Below are 12,206 nucleotides of genomic sequence, written 5' to 3'. Positions count from 1 at the left end.
TTTGAGACAGAGTCTCGCTCTGTCGCCCAGGCTGGAGTGCAGTGGCGCAATCTCGGCTCACTGCAACCTCCTCCTCCCGGGTTCACGCCATTCTCCTGCCTCAGCCTCTCCGAGTAGCTGGGACTACAGGCGCCCGCCACCACGCCCGGCTAATTTTTTGTATTTTTAGTAGAGACGGGGTTTCACCGTGGTCTCGATCTCCTGACCTCGTGATCCGCCCGCCTCGGCCTCCCAAAGTGCTGGGATTACAAGCGTGAGCCACCGCGCCCGGCCTGCCAAGCTTCTTAACACTGAAAAGTTACTCTAGTTCCCTTTGTAATTAGTAAGAATTTTGTTGGGAGATACTTTGAAACTATGATATTCCAATGCTTATCAAAATTTCAATTTATGTATGTCTTTACACTGGTATAGCTTCCTATATTATTCAGTGGGTTATAATACATGATTTTTTTTTAAATGTTGCAGTACAATTTGTCCCTGATTTGGCTGGTGTCCTTTAGACATGCCTCATTATTCTTTGGGCATGTCCTTATATTCTGGTACTACAAGAAGCTCCAGACTCATCCTGTACTCTCTTCTCCAGTCCTGGAATCAACTATTTTGCCAAGAAGAAAAATGAAGTGGAGAATGGTATTTAGAAGCCAAGACCTGGGCTAGCTGTTCTCATTGTTTTCTGGTGTCACTACTCCCAGATCCTCTCAATGGACAGGGTATGTACATATACACCTATATCTATTTCTACAAATAGTGATAGATTGATACCTCCATTACTAGTCCACCACCAAAGTTTCCTCTTATTTGTAATTCTCTTCCTGAACATTGAGAAACCTGGCTCCCATTTTCCTTAACATATTGCCTGTCATGTGTCGCATAATGACATTTCCGTCAATGATGGACTGCATATTATGATGGTGCCCCATAAGATTATGATGTGATATTTTTACGCTCCCTTTTCTGTTTAGAAACACAATTTCTTACCATTGTGTTCTAAATCCCTATGGAATTCAGCACAGTAGCCTGCTATACAGGTGTATAGCTTAGGAGTGATGGGCTACATCATCTAGCCTTGGTGTGTAGTTAGCTATACCAAACAGGGTTGTAAGTACACTCTATGGTGTTCACACAACAATGAAATTGCCTAACGATGCATTTCTCAGACTTACCTCTGTTGTTAAGCAACACGACTGTATTTTTTTTTTTTTTTTTTTTTTTTTGAGATGGAGTCTTGCTCTGTAGCCCGGGCTGGAGTGCAGTGGCGCGATCTTGGCTCACTGCAACCTCTGCCTCCCGGGTTTGAGCGATTCTCCTGCCTCAGCCTCCCGAGTAGCTAGGAATACAGGCACGTGCCACCACAACCAGCTAATTTTTTGTATTTTTAGAAGGGACAGGGTTTCACCGTGTTAGCCAGGATGGTCTCAATCTCCTGACTTCATGATCCATCCGCCTGGGCCTCCCAAAGTGCTGGGATTACAGGCATGAGCCACCGCACCCGGCCAACACGACTGTATTTGATCAGTCCTCTTGTACACAACTGTATCAGTTTGTTCTTTCGTTGCTATAAAGAAACATCTGGGCCGGGTGCGGTGGCTCACACCTGTAATCTCAACACTTTGGGAGGATGAGGCAGGTGGATCACCTGAGGTCAGGAAATCGAGACCAGCCTGGCCAACATGTTGAAACTCTGTCCCTACCAAAAATGCAAAAATTTGCTGTGTGTGGTGGTGCACATCTGTAATCCCAGACACTTGGGAGGCTGAGGCAAAAGAATTCCTTGAACCCAGAAGGCGAGGTTGCAGTGAGCCAAGATCGTGCCACTATACTCCAGCCTGGGCAAGAGTGAGATTGTGTCTCAAAAAAAAAAAAAAAAAAAAAAAAAAAAAAAAAATATATATATATATATATATATATATCTGAGGCACACAACTGTAATCCCAGCACTTTGAGAGGCTGAGGCAGGTGGATCACCTGAGGTCAGGAGTTCAAGACCAGCCTGAGCAACATGGTGAAACCCTTCTGTATTACAATTACAAAAATTAGCCGGGCATGGTGGCAGGTGCCTGTAATCCCAGCTACTCAGGAGGCTGAGGCGTAAGAATTGCTTGAACCCAGGAGGTGGAGGTTGCAGTGAGCTGAGATCGCACCACTGCACTCCAGCCTGAGCAACAGACTCAGACTCCATCTCAAAAAAAAAAAAAAAAGAGAAAAATATCTGAGACTGTGTAATTTGTAAAGAAAAGAAGTTTAATTGGCTCATGGAAGGCAGGCTGTACAGGAAGCATGATGCTGGCATCTGCTCAGCTTCTGGGGAGGCCTCGGGAAACTTATAATCATGGCTGAAGACAAACTGCATCACATGGCCAGGGCAGGAGCAAAAGAGAGAGGGAGGAGGTGCCACATATTTTTCAATGACCAGATTTCTTGAGAACTCACTCATTACCACGGGGACAATACCAAGTGGATGGTACTAAACCATTCATAAGATATCCACTCCCATGATCCAGTCACCTCCCACCAGTCTCCACCTCCAACATTGGGGATTACAATTCCACATGAGATTTGGGTGGGGACACAGATCCAAATCATATGGATAACCAATCTCTCATTGTTGCTGCTGCCTCCTCCTCTGCTTGGCTGCCTTCTTCATACCCCTGCCTAGTCCATGTTAACATAGCAAGGCCAGGTGGCCCCCAGAGGACATCCCACACCAGGCTGCTTTGGTGCTCTTTAGCCAGACTCCAACAAGATAGCTTTGTGTGCCTTCTCTTCACTGCTGTATTGTCTCGACAACACACATCTCCTACAAAGTACGTTTAAAAATACATCGTCTTTTTGCTCCTTGTAAAACCTCTGTGAGGTAATTAAGGCATTACTATCCATAATTTTTCTTTCAACAGATCATCAGTGATCTCGTTCAGGAGAAATGGAGTGACTGGCCTGAGGTCACAGATTATAGAAAGCAGGACCTGAGTGCATGGGTCTTTCCACTCCAGCAATATGTGATGTCTATGCCAAAATTACAGTAACTTTTTTTCTCCAGTAGAAATATGTTTCAAGCTTAATCAGTGTGTGGTCAACTAATTTCCAGCCTTTCCTTTTCCTGCTATATATATGCCAAACAGTGATGTGATAGAAAAACAAATAGTTGCAGAATTGAGACACTTAAAAACTTCAGTTACAGCTTTAATATATGAGACTTCAGGCAAGTTACTAGCTTTCCTCAACTATAAAAAGGAGATTAGGCAGGACTTGGTGGCTCACGCCTGTAATCCCAGCACTTTGGGAGGCCGAGGCGAGCGGATCACTTGAGGTCAGGAGTTCAAGAACAGCCTGGCCAACATGGTGAAACCCCGTCTCTATTAAAAATACAAAAATTACCCGGGCGCAGTGGTGTGCGCCTGTAATCCCAGCTACTTGGGAGGCTGAGGCAGGAGGATCTCTTGAACCCCGGAGGTGGAGGTTGCAGTGAGCTGAGATCTCAGCACTGCACTGCACTCCAGCCCAGGCTACAAGAGCGAAACTCCGTCTCAAAAAAAAAAAAAAAAAAAAAGAAAAGAAAAGAAAAAAGAAAGAAATGGAGAATTAGATCAGCGACTCGCCTGGGGGTGGGTGACAGAACAACACTTCTTCCTCCCCTAACAAAAATTACCTAGGGAGCTGTGAGGGCTTTCCCCACTGATAGAAATGCCAGCAGAAATTCAGCTACAAATGCTCAATTCAATAATCCTTAACATCACTTCCAGTCCACAGTTATGATTCCAACGCAATCTTTTCTATTCAGTATTTGTCAGCTGTTTTTATTCTTCAGTTTATCATCTTATATTTGGCTCTCAATTTCACCCAAAAATTATTGATGGCTTATTATACGCCAAGTACCCTGCGCTCCGCTTTTTGTGGTATCCCTCTTCGGAGCGAGAAGTCACTTAGAATTTTACCCCTATCTTCCCCACTTGGGAATCGGAAGGGTTCATAGCTAAGTCTTGTTATTTATAAGAACGCCGACTCTTCTCCGTCTCTCCACCAACCCCATTTCAAGGTTGGTCCCTCCCAGCGGACGACAGTGATGAATTCCTCTTGGGGACAGCCCTCCCGCAACTTAACAGTAGCTCCATCAACGCTCTGGTCTCCTTGCTGCTCTGTGGGAATGCGGGTGGGATGTTTTCCAAAGTTTGAGTGGATTCCACGGCACGTTCCTCCCTCGGAAAGGCACAACCGGCTCGCCGTGTCAGCTCAGCTGGACGCACGCCGGTGCGGGGCCGCAGCTCCGGTTCTCGCTGCGCGGCTGCGGAGGGCTGGGCGATTCTCCCAGCGTCGCGAGGCGACCCGGGCAGGAGAAAACTTCTCCGCTTCTCCTCTTCGGGACGCGGCACCTCTTCTGCCCTTGTGCGCTCCGTAGGAACTTCCCCTGGCCTCGGCTCTCGCTCCGAAATAACCGAGCCGGCTCCTCGCACGCTCCCGCCGTTCTCCTCCGGCTGCGGCCGCGCGCCCGCCGCCACCGCCACCACCGCGCGTGTCCTCACGGGGCCTCGGCTCCCTCCGCCTCCGCAGCCGCTTGCGTGCCCTTCAACAGCTCCCTCCGCCCGGCCGTCGCGGAGAGGAGCGGGGAGCGCGCGCCGGCGCCAGAGACGTGCGCGAGACGCACGGCCCCGAGCCGAGCGCCGGAAGCAGCCGGGTCTGGGCCTCGCGCGTCGCGCGCGCCTCCTCCCCCTCCGCCAGCCGCCGCGGCCTCGCGCGCGCGCACTGAGGCGCCGCCGCCGCCGCCGCGGCTGCTGCAGGAGGCGGCGCTGGCTGGCGGCTGCGCTCGCTCCAGTCGGCGAGCGGAGCAGCGAGCGAGCGTGTGTGTGTTTTTTAAAGATGGCCGGAGCGGCGGCGGCGGTGGCCGCGGGAGCAGCAGCTGGAGCCGCCGCGGCAGCCGTGTCGGTGGCGGCTCCCGGCCGGGCCTCGGCGCCTCCGCCGCCCCCGCCCGTGTACTGTGTGTGCCGGCAGCCGTACGACGTGAACCGCTTCATGATCGAGTGCGATATCTGCAAGGACTGGTTCCACGGCAGGTAAATAAACCCCCTCCAGCCCCGCAGCCGCCACCGCCGGCCACCGACCAACCGCCGCCGCCGCCGGCCGCCCGCGCCTCCCTCGGGCCGGGCCGCCGCGCCGCGCCCAGCTTTCAGGGGGCCCCGGTGCGTAGCCCCCCGGCCGGGCAGCGGGGCGCGCGGGGCCCCGGGTTCGCCGGGCGCCGGGCGGGCTCCAGAGGGGAGCCGGTGGGCTCGCCCGGCCCGGGCGAAGAGTCGCCACAACAACACGAACAAAGAGGGCCGGCGGAGAAGTTGGCAGGGGGAGCCTGGGGCGAGGGGACGCGGCCGGGCAGGCGCGGCGGGGGCGTCGGGCGGAGCGCCGGCCGGGCCCGCAGCCCCTCGCCAGCCCGGGCCGCCGCCGCCCCGCCCCGCCGCGCCCGGGGCTCCGGCCCGAAGTCGCCGGCCGCCCCGCCGCTCTGCCCGGCCGGCCGACGCGCCTGCCTTCCTTCCGGGCGGCAATGGGGTCGCCCCGGCCCCGCGTCTCCTCCGCGCCCCGGGTCCCTGTCGCGTCCCTTTCCCCGTCTTTATCAAACTTCCTGGGCCGGTGGGACGGGGGCAGCGGCGGGCCCGAGAGGCGATCGCGTCAGCCAGCTCGGCGGGGCTCCGCGGAGTAAACAGAGCAACAGATGAGGCACTCGCTCTCGGGGACTTGAAAGGTGCCAGGGAAGTTGGGGCTGGGCCCCCGGCGGGCGTCAGGTTGACCCGGGTCGCTGCCCTGGGCCCCCGCACACACCCGGGGCGCCGGGACTGGGGCAGATGGAGTGGGCGGCGGGGGCCCGAAGGGAACGCTTCTCCGGACCCCCTGCGTCGCCCTCGCGCCGCGGCTTAAACTTTACAAAGAGTGCAGTTGCCATCGCTCGAAGCCGGCGACAACGGGACGGCCTGCGGCTGTGCCCCGGGCGCCAGTGCTGGCGAACTTGAGTCGGCCGGGCGGACGTTGCGGGGCCGGCTGGCGGCGGCGGCGGCGGCGGCGGCGGAGGACGCTGCCCTCTGATTCAGCCGCCGCCGCGCTCCGGGTTTGACGTTTGAGAGCTCGGGCCGCCTCCGCAGCCAGGCCGCCGACTCGTGTGTTTTGTAATCAAAGTGTGAGGCTAATAAAGGGCGGCGCCACAGCCTCTTGACTCCGGCGTGGGAGGGATTCACAGTCATTTAAACAAAGAAACTAGTTGGGGTTGGGCTCCCAAAGTCCTTATTTGGGTGTTGTGGCAAAGCCTGCGGTCACCTTTAGTTGAAGCCGGTTTCCCGGGCCCCGTTTGGTGTTGTCTCTTGGCGAGAGCACGCTCACGAGTAATAGCAGATATGGTGACTGTGATTGTAGGAAGTGTCTTTTGATTGACAGCAGGACATTTAAATACAGCCTCCGCTCCCCCCTCCCCAATTTTACAGAAACACTACACGACCAGGCCAGATGTCTTAGTCTCCCTCTACTGGTCCAGGGAGAGAAAACCATGTAAATCACAATGTTCTTTGCAGTGTTTAGTGCTAGGTGTAGTTAAGTTTTACTTAATTTTCAAGTACAGTTTTACTTAATCAGTTTTCAGGCTAGCCGATTCTCACAACAGAAAACAAGACACAGCAAATTATCACTTTAAAAGAAAGGCAGCGTCCTCGTTTCGTATAATCTTTAGCAGTCTTGTATATCCAATTCTATTTCCACATCCTGTTTCCATAACATATTCTATGCAACTAGAATAAAGATTATCCGAACATTTAGGTTCTGTATAGAATAAAATCAGAATCCCTGGTGATTATGTAAATGCTTATTTTTTTTTTCAAAGAACTATTTTTTGAAATTTGAGGCGGTTTAAACTGCATAAAAAATTTGTCTCGCCAGGCTCGGTGGCTCACGCCTGTAATCCCAGCACTTTGGGAGGCTGAGGCGGGTGGATCACGAGGTAAAGAGATCGAGATCATCCTGGCCAACATGGTGAAACCCCAACATGGTGAAACCCCGTCTCTACTAAAAATACAAAAATTAGCTGGGCGTGGTGGTGCGTGTCTGTAATCCTAGCTACTTGGAGGCTGAGGCAGGAGAATCTTTTGAACCCGGGAAGCGGAGGTTGCAGTGAGCCGAGATCGCGCCACTGCACTCCAGCCTGGTGACAGAGTGAGACTCCGTCTCAAAAAAAAAAAAAAAAAAAAAGAAAAAAGAAACTTGTCTCATTATGCAATGCGGATTTGATAGGCTACCAAATTTTAGACTAGAATTGTATTTATCTTAATTCAGGTCACTTAACACTATAACCATGAAAAGTCCCAGGTATTTGAGAATTTTGTAATACATTTAAGTATACACTTGTAAATAGGGAAATAGGAAATACAGAGGGCTTATGGGAAGGAGAGAGAGCAAGGCCAAAACAAATATGCCCTCTCTGCTTTGACACATAAATTTGTGTAACTTCATATCGTGGAAGTGAGTCTAAAATAGGTTTTTTTGAGCCCAGGGTCTTTTTGACCATCAATCCTTGAAACTTTTATGTGGTTCAGATGTTAAAAGTTAGAAAATTTAGCCATATTGTCCTGCCCTACAAAAGCATTATCTTTTTATTAAGTTTAATTTTTTTTTTTTTTTGGAGACAGAGTCTCGCTCTGTCACTCAGGCTGGAGTGCAGTGGCGCGATCTCTGCTCTGCTCACTGCAAACTCTGCCTCCCGGGTTCAAGTGATTCTTCTGCCTCAGCCTCCTGAGTAGCTGGGATTACAGGTGTCCGTCACCACGCCTGGCTAATTTTTGTATTTTTAGTAGGAACGGGATTTCACCGTGTTGGCCACACTGGTTTCGAACTCTTGACCTCAGGTCATCCGCCCACCTCGGCCTCCCAAAGTGCTGGGATTACAGGTGTGAGCCACCCTGCCCAGCCTAGTAAATTTAATTCTTAAGTATTGGTAATTTGGACTCTGTATGTTTTTCCCGTGGTATTTACTCTGATGTTTACTGTACCATGAAATGAGTGATCGTTTTTCAGAACACAGCAAAATATTCCTTTATATTAACTATTAAACAAATATCATTTGCTTCCATGAGAATTGACCCCTAAAGGACCAAGATGTATCTTTACCATGCTTAGATTTCATTGGACCAGAGGTGGTCCGTCTGTAGAGGAGCAAGGAGGAGTAGGAGGTTGGATACAGAGAATTGCCATTGCCTGGGTAATTTCTTGTTAACTTTATACCTTCAAGTAGAAGGACTTTTTAAACTTGAGGAATCAGTGAATTTTGATATATATAAATTTTAGTTTATTCTGCCTGGCGTTTCTGACACAAGGAAATCTGAAAAGTTGTTGCCCTAATTTCTTGTGACAGGGAAGGAAGGCCTGTCCTTGATGCTTTTCTGTCAAGCTGCAGGGTGGATGGAACCAGCGTCTTCCAGGTCTGATGCTGTCAAACTTTAGCTGCATACCAATTCCCATCTGTCCATCTGCCTAAGCCTTTTTGCAAGTGAGAAAAGAACACTTGCCAGGCAGGGTACAGTGTATAATTGAACTCTAGGGGCAGTGAGTTGAGGAATTAACAGGATTTTGCCGGGAATGTTCTGTCTAACCTGGAGATACAGTTCTTTCTCCCTGAGTTCTTGGTGGAAGTACCACCGTGAACATCTTTCCTGATAAGACTCCGCTCCTTTATCTCCAGGCTAGATGTCTTTCTGTAATACTTTTATATCATCATATGCAAAACTGTCTCACTGCCCTAATTGAATTGTATTAGAGTTTCTGTTTTCTTCCTGTTAGAATGTAAACACCGTTGTTTATTAGTCTTTAATCACATTTTTTTTAGTTGATAAAAGCAATATATTAAGGAAAAATTGGAAAGTACAGAAAAGTATAAAGAATATGAAAGTACGCATGTCTTCCAGTGATTACCACTATTTTATTAATAATGTGGTATGTGTATATGTATATTCTTTTTAAAAAACAAAATTCGAATTTTTTCTATGCATTCCATGTTACCTTTTTCATTGATGTGTACTTTTTCCTATATCTTTAATGTTCTTTGAAAACATTTTTTAGTGGCTACATTGTGTTTAATTTCACAGAAGTACAATATATTTGAAAATAATTCCTCTGTTGTTATTTACTTTGTTTACTACTTTTTTTGTTGTTTTTTGTTTTTGAGACGGAGTCTCACTCTGTCACCCAGGCTGGAGTGCAGTGGTATGATCTCAGCTCACTGCAGGCTCCGCCTCCTGGGTTCTCGCCATTCTCCTGCCTCAGCCTCCTGAGTAGCTGGGACTACAGGCACCTGCCACCACGCCCAGCTAATTTTTTGTATTTTTAGTAGAGACGGGGTTTCACCGTGTTAGCCAGGATGGTCTCGATCTCCTGACCTTGTGATCCACCCGCCTCAGCCTACCAAAGTGCTGGGATTACAGGCGTGAGCCACCACGCCCGGACTGTTTACTAATTTTTCTTATGTTTACTATTGATGATATGATTGACATACTAAACAAATTATTGTGGTCATTTCCTTAGAATAAATAAAATGAGTTAATACATATAAAACACTTAGAAGAAGACCTGGCATGTACAATTTCCCAATAAGAAATTTCCTTGAACTAGTATTATTGGTCAAATGGTATAGATGCTTGTAGGCTTCTTGTGCCTATTGCCAAACTCCTCCAGAAAGGTTAGGCCGATTTCTGCTCTCACCTACAGTGTCCACTTTCTAGTTTCCTGCATCCTCCCAATCTAAGGTATTATTAACCAGCCCCTACCGAAACAAACAAAAACTGTTAATCTGTAGATAAGTCAGTATTACCACCAAAAGACATACCCAAGCCTGTTCATGGCAGCATTTTTCATATTGTCCCCAAACTGTAACAACCTAAATGTCATCAACAGTAGATTGGATACATTATAGTATAGTCATAAAATGGAATACCAAGCTATAAAAAAGAATACACTACGGATGCACACAACATGAATGTATCTCACACATAATAAAGTTGAACACAGAAACCCAGTACAAAAGAGCATACTGTTTGGCTCTGTTTATGTGAAGTTCAAGTACAGGCATAATTGGGGCTAGGAGTCAGAATAGGGTTTACCTTTTGGGTGGGAATTGGCTGAGAGGGAGTTTCTGAGATGCAGGACATATGTGTGTGTGTGTATGTGTGTGTGTATACATATATTTATTTATTTTTATTTTTGTTTTTTTTTGAGACCGAATCTTTCTTTGTCTCCAGGCCAGAGTGCAGTGGCGCAATCTCGGCTCACTGCAACCTCTGCCTCCCGGGTTCAAATGGTTCTCCTGCCTCAGCCTCCTGAGTAGGTGGGATTACAGGCGCTTGCCACCACGCCCAGCTAATTTTTTTTTTTTTTTTTTTTGTATTTTTAGTAGAGATGGGGTTTCACTGTGTTAGCCAGGATGGTCTCGATCTCCTGACCTTGTGATCTGCCCACCTTGGCCTCCCAAAGTGCCTGTAATAGGCATGAGCCACCACACCCGGCCATATTCTTTATCTTGATCTTGGGTGGTGGTTGTATGAATGTATTCAGATGTAAAGATTTACTGAGCTGCATGTGTACCGAAGTCTTTTGTTGTTGTTGGGGGATGGGGGTCTCAGTACGTTGCCAACCCAGGCTGATCTTGAACTCCTGAGTGCAAGCAATCCTCCTGTCTCAGCCTGTCAAGTAGCTGGGATTACAGATGTGCCATGCACCCTAAAAATTTGCCAATTTGTTAACTGACACAGTATTTTAAAATTTGTTTCTTGTTTCTGTCTTGAATGAGATTGCCTCTTGTGTTTTGTCATTGAGTATGATGTTGACTTTGGCCAAGAGTTTGTAGTGTACCAGGTGCTAGGAATATAGTGTATTTGTGCTAGAAATATAGCAATGAACAAAACAAAGTCCTTGCTCTCTTGTGACTTACATTCTCGAAGGGAAAGAGAGATAAATATCGAATCTCACTTAACGAATGTTTTACAAAGTGCTAGGCACTGTTCTAATTAATTAGATGTTTGGTTAACTCATTGAAGTCTCACAGTCACCTTGTTGAGTAATTGCTATTATTATCATCCCCATTTTACAGATGAGGAATCTGAGAGTTAGGGAGTTCAGTAACTTTCCCAGGATGGAAAGGCTGGAAGGTGAGAGAGCTAGCATCTGAGCTCATGCAGGCTGACTCCAGAGCTCATGCTGTCAAGGGGGTAGGTGGTACTGAGTCTCCTCTTCCTCCTTGGCTGCAGCCAGCTTCAGGAGGAGGATTAGATGTGACTTGTCTGTCTCTATCTCAGGGGTGCATAGGTGAGACAGTTGTGGCAGGGTTCGGAAGAGACATGCCTGTAAACATCTTCCTTTTTTAAAATCAAAATTACTTTCTTTAATGTAAATATGTAAAATATTATAACTGCCTTGGGGACACAGTATGTATAAAATATTTATTTGAAAAGTTTTATAATTTAACTCTGCTTTTATCCTTGTTATATAAATGGATTTTTTTTATTAGAGTGTATTTTGACTTCTTAAAATTGGTTAGGGATAGGAAATATTTTACAAATGTGTTTAATATACATTTCACCTTCATGATTAGTGTCATAAACTTATTAGGTGAATATGTATCTTCCTATAAGAAAACAAAAAATTCATTTATTACTTCTCAATTTCATTGTTTTGATATGATGGTTTATTATAATGAGTATTTGTGTGTTTCACTTATAAGAGTTTTATAATTTATATACAGTTTTGCTGTTTGAACAAAATATGTTGTGATTATGGGAGGCTTATCTCAGGTTACTTGGAGGCATGGGACATAGTTCTCTCATAAGCTTTTTAAAAACCATTAGTTAGGCTGGACACAGTGGCTCACGCTAATCCCAGCACTTTGGGAGGCTGAGGTGGGCGGATCACAAGGTCAGGAGTTCGACACCAGCCAGACCAACATGGTGAAACCCTATCTCTACTAAAAATACAAAAATTAGCTGGGCGTAGTGGTGTGCACCTGTAATCCCAGCTACCTGGGAGGCTGAGGCAGGAGAATCGCTTGAAACCGGGAGGCGGAGGTTGCAGTGAGCCGAGATCACGCCACTGTACTCCAGAGTGGGTGACAGAGCAAGACTTCATCTCAAAAAACAAAACAAAAAAAACCATTAGTTTGGGGTATATTTCTGCTTGGAATACACTCCTGTTCTGTATTTTTAGGT

The 12,206-nt window shown here is 47.7% G+C and overlaps 1 protein-coding gene across 2 annotated transcripts in view; it reads left to right on the top strand.

Annotated features, from left to right (window-relative positions):
* The first annotated feature begins 695 nt into the window (after positions 1 to 695).
* KDM7A (lysine demethylase 7A) overlaps positions 696 to 12,206 on the top strand; it is a 94,171-nt gene continuing 82,660 nt past the window's right edge. The window contains exon 1 of one of the 2 annotated variants that reach the window (XM_063641652.1): positions 696 to 710. Coding sequence is in view for 1 of the 2 variants with exons in the window: in XM_055284214.2 (XP_055140189.1) it covers positions 4,852 to 5,045 (194 nt within the window). In the remaining variant the exon portion in view is untranslated. Of the gene's footprint in view, positions 711 to 4,543; positions 5,046 to 12,206 lie in introns of those variants that run through there. The other variant, XM_055284214.2, reaches the window with a different exon arrangement.

This window comes from Symphalangus syndactylus, chromosome 6, assembly GCF_028878055.3.
Source record: "Symphalangus syndactylus isolate Jambi chromosome 6, NHGRI_mSymSyn1-v2.1_pri, whole genome shotgun sequence".
Classification (NCBI taxonomy): domain Eukaryota; kingdom Metazoa; phylum Chordata; class Mammalia; order Primates; family Hylobatidae; genus Symphalangus; species Symphalangus syndactylus.
The sequence above is the reverse complement of the archived record's forward strand: the minus strand, read 5'-3'. Positions and strand labels throughout refer to the sequence as shown.